The sequence below is a fragment of the Boleophthalmus pectinirostris genome, unplaced genomic scaffold (assembly GCF_026225935.1).
Source record: "Boleophthalmus pectinirostris isolate CB_2022bp ecotype Guang Dong unplaced genomic scaffold, ASM2622593v1 HiC_scaffold_8, whole genome shotgun sequence".
In the NCBI taxonomy this organism is placed as follows: Eukaryota; Metazoa; Chordata; class Actinopteri; order Gobiiformes; family Gobiidae; genus Boleophthalmus; species Boleophthalmus pectinirostris.
The window spans coordinates 7,268,622-7,275,270 of record NW_026571515.1 but is presented as its reverse complement, the minus strand read 5'-3'; the positions used below and the strand labels follow the sequence as shown (position 1 = coordinate 7,275,270).

The following is a 6,649-nucleotide window of genomic DNA, read 5'->3' as shown; positions in this document are numbered from 1 at the left end:
AGTAGTAGTAGTAGTAGTAGTAGTACCTGTGTTGGCAGTATTGTCCGTAGTGGTAGTCTCCACAGTCGCAGGTGCAGTAGTAGTAGTAGTAGTAGTAGTAGTAGTAGTACCTGTGTTGGCAGTATTGTCCGTAGTGGTAGTCTCCACAGTCGCAGGTGCAGTAGTAGTAGTAGTAGTAGTAGTAGTAGTAGTAGTAGTACCTGTGTTGGCAGTATTGTCCGTAGTGGTAGTCTCCACAGTCGCAGGTGCAGTAGTAGTAGTAGTAGTAGTAGTAGTAGTAGTAGTAGTAGTAGTACCTGTGTTGGCAGTATTGTCCGTAGTGGTAGTCTCCACAGTCGCAGGTGCAGTAGTAGTAGTAGTAGTAGTAGTAGTAGTAGTACCTGTGTTGGCAGTATTGTCCGTAGTGGTAGTCTCCACAGTCGCAGGTGCAGTAGTAGTAGTAGTAGTAGTAGTAGTAGTACCTGTGTTGGCAGTATTGTCCGTAGTGGTAGTCTCCACAGTCGCAGGTGCAGTAGTAGTAGTAGTAGTAGTAGTAGTAGTAGTAGTAGTACCTGTGTTGGCAGTATTGTCCGTAGTGGTAGTCTCCACAGTCGCAGGTGCAGTAGTAGTAGTAGTAGTAGTAGTAGTAGTAGTAGTACCTGTGTTGGCAGTATTGTCCGTAGTGGTAGTCTCCACAGTCGCAGGTGCAGTAGTAGTAGTAGTAGTAGTAGTAGTAGTAGTAGTAGTAGTAGTAGTAGTAGTAGTACCTGTGTTGGCAGTATTGTCCGTAGTGGTAGTCTCCACAGTCGCAGGTGCAGTAGTAGTAGTAGTAGTAGTAGTAGTAGTAGTACCTGTGTTGGCAGTATTGTCCGTAGTGGTAGTCTCCACAGTCGCAGGTGCAGTAGTAGTAGTAGTAGTAGTAGTAGTAGTAGTACCTGTGTTGGCAGTATTGTCCGTAGTGGTAGTCTCCACAGTCGCAGGTGCAGTAGTAGTAGTAGTAGTAGTAGTAGTAGTACCTGTGTTGGCAGTATTGTCCGTAGTGGTAGTCTCCACAGTCGCAGGTGCAGTAGTAGTAGTAGTAGTAGTAGTAGTAGTAGTACCTGTGTTGGCAGTATTGTCCGTAGTGGTAGTCTCCACAGTCGCAGGTGCAGTAGTAGTAGTAGTAGTAGTAGTAGTAGTAGTAGTAGTAGTACCTGTGTTGGCAGTATTGTCCGTAGTGGTAGTCTCCACAGTCGCAGGTGCAGTAGTAGTAGTAGTAGTAGTATAGTAGTAGTAGTACCTGTGTTGGCAGTATTGTCCGTAGTGGTAGTCTCCACAGTCGCAGGTGCAGTAGTAGTAGTAGTAGTAGTAGTAGTAGTAGTAGTAGTAGTAGTACCTGTGTTGGCAGTATTGTCCGTAGTGGTAGTCTCCACAGTCGCAGGTGCAGTAGTAGTAGTAGTAGTAGTAGTAGTAGTAGTAGTACCTGTGTTGGCAGTATTGTCCGTAGTGGTAGTCTCCACAGTCGCAGGTGCAGTAGTAGTAGTAGTAGTAGTAGTAGTAGTAGTAGTAGTAGTACCTGTGTTGGCAGTATTGTCCGTAGTGGTAGTCTCCACAGTCGCAGGTGCAGTAGTAGTAGTAGTAGTAGTAGTAGTAGTAGTAGTAGTAGTAGTAGTAGTAGTACCTGTGTTGGCAGTATTGTCCGTAGTGGTAGTCTCCACAGTCGCAGGTGCAGTAGTAGTAGTAGTAGTAGTAGTAGTAGTACCTGTGTTGGCAGTATTGTCCGTAGTGGTAGTCTCCACAGTCGCAGGTGCAGTAGTAGTAGTAGTAGTAGTAGTAGTAGTAGTACCTGTGTTGGCAGTATTGTCCGTAGTGGTAGTCTCCACAGTCGCAGGTGCAGTAGTAGTAGTAGTAGTAGTAGTAGTAGTACCTGTGTTGGCAGTATTGTCCGTAGTGGTAGTCTCCACAGTCGCAGGTGCGTAGTAATAGTAGTAGTAGTAGTAGTAGTAGTAGTAGTATTAGTAGTAGTAGTACCTGTGTTGATAGTATTGTCCGTAGTGGTAGTCTCCACAGTCGCAGGTGCAGTAGTAGTAGTAGTAGTAGTAGTAGTACCTGTGTTGGCAGTATTGTCCGTAGTGGTAGTCTCCACAGTCGCAGGTGCAGTAGTAGTAGTAGTAGTAGTAGTAGTAGTAGTAGTAGTAGTAGTAGTACCTGTGTTGGCAGTATTGTCCGTAGTGGTAGTCTCCACAGTCGCAGGTGCAGTAGTAGTAGTAGTAGTAGTAGTAGTAGTAGTACCTGTGTTGGCAGTATTGTCCGTAGTGGTAGTCTCCACAGTCGCAGGTGCAGTAGTAGTAGTAGTAGTAGTAGTAGTAGTAGTAGTACCTGTGTTGGCAGTATTGTCCGTAGTGGTAGTCTCCACAGTCGCAGGTGCAGTAGTAGTAGTAGTAGTAGTAGTAGTAGTACCTGTGTTGACAGTATTGTCCGTAGTGGTAGTCTCCACAGTCGCAGGTGCAGTAGTAGTAGTAGTAGTAGTAGTAGTAGTACCTGTGTTGGCAGTATTGTCCGTAGTGGTAGTCTCCACAGTCGCAGGTGCAGTAGTAGTAGTAGTAGTAGTAGTAGTACCTGTGTTGGCAGTATTGTCCGTAGTGGTAGTCTCCACAGTCGCAGGTGCAGTAGTAGTAGTAGTAGTAGTAGTAGTAGTACCTGTGTTGGCAGTATTGTCCGTAGTGGTAGTCTCCACAGTCGCAGGTGCAGTAGTAGTAGTAGTAGTAGTAGTAGTAGTACCTGTGTTGGCAGTATTGTCCGTAGTGGTAGTCTCCACAGTCGCAGGTGCAGTAGTAGTAGTAGTAGTAGTAGTAGTACCTGTGTTGGCAGTATTGTCCGTAGTGGTAGTCTCCACAGTCGCAGGTGCAGTAGTAGTAGTAGTAGTAGTAGTAGTAGTACCTGTGTTGGCAGTATTGTCCGTAGTGGTAGTCTCCACAGTCGCAGGTGTAGTAGTAGTAGTAGTAGTAGTAGTAGTAGTAGTAGTAGTACCTGTGTTGGCAGTATTGTCCGTAGTGGTAGTCTCCACAGTCGCAGGTGTACCCGTGGGAGGAGGTGGGTTTGCGGTGGCACTTGGCTTCGTTCTCACAGGGGTTCAGGTGACAGGCGTCAGTGCAGCCTTTACCGTAATATCCTGAAAAGGCACAGACAGAAACAACATTAACACTAAACAAAAGGCAAAAGGCCGCTGCTGTTCGCTCCAATACTTGAGCTCTGGAGATGTAGACAGACTAATAAAGGATTACTCAAAACACAACTCTTGAGTGTGTTTTTTGCGGTATCAACGTTCGAACACGGCTAAAAGCTCACAAGAATCAATTCTGCATAATATCGGACCTTTAAAAGACTGCGCAAAAATGGTCAGATCTTTCCTGTGTACATGTTTACACTAATGTCCACAATTACAATCTTGCCCATGCTTCCTTTCAATAAATCCATTTTCATTTCAAACCTCAGATATCTCAATAATTTCTGCTTTTCCCATAAAAACATGCCGTGATTTTAATCCAATCATGAGCCATCTCCACGCTCCAGACTGGACTGCATTTTATTCAGAGAGAAATAACCCACTTTTCTTAACACTTCTTCTCTGCATACCCTCCATACGAGTTGAAAATGACAAGGTAATTGTAGCTATTGAAAAGTCTATTCTTCTTTCAGTGTCATCTACAAACAAAGAGAACCCAGTAGTGAAGGTTGAGTAGTTGTTCGCAATAATAGTTATGTAAAAATACTTCACATTTTTGTCTTGAGTTGACAGCAAAGAATTAAAGATTTACTTGAATAATTACAGTATAAGAGACAGATCTAACCAAGGACACTTAGTAAACTAGGGCTAAAACTTAATCCACGACGAAAGCAGGTTGACATTAAAGGTGCAATGCGTAACTTTTTGGTTGGGGTCTGTCACGTTCTTGTTTCTAGGGACATGTCATTACATTAAACAGCTCTGTCTTACAATTATTCAATTACAGGTGGTTTTATTGCTCAAAAGTACCCAAAAAACAGGTATTCTGACTGTAGAGTGGGGTCGCCTCTCCACGGATCTGACCTGTAACTTGGTCTAGTTTCCAATATTTTGAGGAATTGTACCCATTCAAAATATTTAAATTGTTAACGGCACCATATGACGCTATTTTCTAATCTGTTATAATGTTGTTTCCTCATCACATTCATACCTGGAGTTGTGTTTTGTTTCATTCACACATTTAACACTGAAACTGCATATTTAGGCTGAGCTCTTCTCTCAAACAGAAAACATTCCGTTCCAATTTGTGTTGTCATGTGGTAATAGAGGAAGTGCTCCACTTAGTGTCATAGTACATAGTGTCGAAACCAAGACCGGTCTTGAGTACTACGACAGGTTTTTTTTTACGATCTTGGTCTCGTCTCGGACTCGATCACGTTCGGACTCGGTCTTGACTCGGGGTTAAAGGAGCTTGGACTTGGTCTTGTCTCGGACTTGAGGTCCAACTCCAGTTAGGAACTTAAAAAAACAAAAACAGGTTTAAAAATCCTACCCACTTTTTTCACTTTCTTCACAGTTTTGTGTAAAGTGCCAGTGGAAGTTTTCTTAAAGAAGGGCTTCTCAAACTGTGGGTGAGGGCTCAAAAAAGGGGCACAAAGTGTTTCAGTGCAGCACAGTTTGCTTGGCCCATTTTAAGCTTAAATTAATATTTAACAGATAAAACAGAGATAGATTGAACAAAAAGGTTAGAATATATGTGCCAACATAACTGCAAAATACAAATAAATGCAGGAAACGACAAAGATGGTCTTGATTTGGTCTCGACGGGCCATGGTCTTGGTCTTGTCTCGGACTCAGCCATTAAAAGTCTTGATCTTGTCCTGGCCTCGGGACCCTGTTGGTCTCGATTAGTGCGGTCTTGACTACAACACTAGCTCCGATTATTTCAGCCCTGGAATTGCCAATCTCGACTGAACAAAAGGTAAAAGGTAGCTGTTAAACTACCACTGCATGACATCACAAGGTGGAACAGAGCATTTTGGGTTTGGCGATGTAGACATTACTCAGACACGTGTGAATGAAACAAAACACAACTCCCGGTATGTTTTCGAGGAGGTAACAAAATTATAACATCCCTAAAAGCTCACAAGCGCCAATTTTGTGTAATATAAGACCTTTAATCGCTATGGCAACGGTCCTCATTTTTCTTTTTTTTCTGAACAGATTCAGCGAAGCGACCAGGACCCTCTGCCCTCACCTATCGTCCGCCTGTGCGTCTGATGTGATTTTCTAATCTGTTATAATGTTGTTTCCTCGTCACATTCATACCTGGAGTTGTGTTTTGTTTCATTCACACATTTAACACTGAAACTGCATATTTAGGCTGAGCTCTTCTCTCAAACAGAAAACATTCCGTTCCAATTTGTGATGTCATGTGGTAATAGAGGAGGTGCTCCACTTAGTGTCATAGTACATAGTGTCGAAACCAAGACCGGTCTTGAGTACTACGACAGGTTTTTTTTTTACGGTCTTGGTCTCGTCTCGGACTCGATCACGTTCGGACTCGGTCTTGTCTCGGGGTTAAAGGAGCTTGGACTTGGTCTTGTCTCGGACTTGAGGTCCAACTCCAGTTAGGAACTTAAAAAAACAAAAACAGGTTTAAAAATCCTACCCACTTTTTTCACTTTCTTCACAGTTTTGTGTAAAGTGCCAGTGGAAGTTTTCTTAAGAAGGGCTTCTCAAACTGTGGGCGAGGGCTCAAAAAAGGGGCACAAAGTGTTTCAGTGCAGCACAGTTTGCTTGGCCCATTTTAAGCTTAAATTAATATTTAACAGATAAAACAGAGATAGATTGAACAAAAAGGTTAGAATATATGTGCCAAAATAACTGCAAAATACAAATAAATGCAGGAAACGACAAAGATGGTCTTGATTTGGTCTCGACGGGCCATGGTCTTGGTCTTGTCTCGGACTCAGCCATTAAAAGTCTTGATCTTGTCCTGGTCTCGGGACCCTGTGGACTCGGACAGGTCTTGGTCTCGATTAGTGCGGTCTTGACTACAACACTAGCTCCGATTATTTCAGCCCTGGAATTGCCAATCTCGACTGAACAAAAGGTAAAAGGTAGCTGTTAAACTACCACTGCATGACATCACAAGGTGGAACAGAGCATTTTGGGTTTGGCGACGTAGACATTACTCAGACACGTGTGAATGAAACAAAACACAACTCCCGGTATGTTTTCGAGGAGGTAACAAAATTATAACATCCCTAAAAGCTCACAAGCGCCAATTTTGTGTAATATAAGACCTTTAATCGCTATGGCAACGGTCCTCATTTTTCTTTTTTTTCTGAACAGATCCAGCGAAGCGACCAGGACCCTCTGCCCTCACCTATCGTCCGCCTGTGCGTCTGATGTGATTTCTCTTTAATTCCTGTTTTTGTTGCATTGGTCGAAAACACTTCATCGTTTTTCGATCTCGTGCTATATCTCTTCGCCGTGGCCATGGAAACGGGCGGCGGAGATGGCCTTGGCTTTTTCACAGCGGAGAGAAGAGCGCCGCACGACACAAAAGATAAAACGGCGAGCGGCGGCTTGTCAGGCTCAAGGACCATCACATTCTAACTTTATGAGAAAATATGAGGAAAGAGGAATTTATCTTTTATTGGTCTGAGATACGTGTAA

General features: G+C 43.4%; 1 protein-coding gene across 1 annotated transcript in view; it reads right to left on the bottom strand.

Annotated features, from left to right (window-relative positions):
* Positions 1–6,649, bottom strand: part of celsr3 (cadherin, EGF LAG seven-pass G-type receptor 3) — a 224,862-nt gene that overhangs the window by 69,468 nt on the left and 148,745 nt on the right. The window contains 1 exon segment of the mRNA XM_055165651.1: positions 2,989–3,130. Within this exon segment, the coding sequence (XP_055021626.1) occupies positions 2,989–3,130 (142 nt within the window).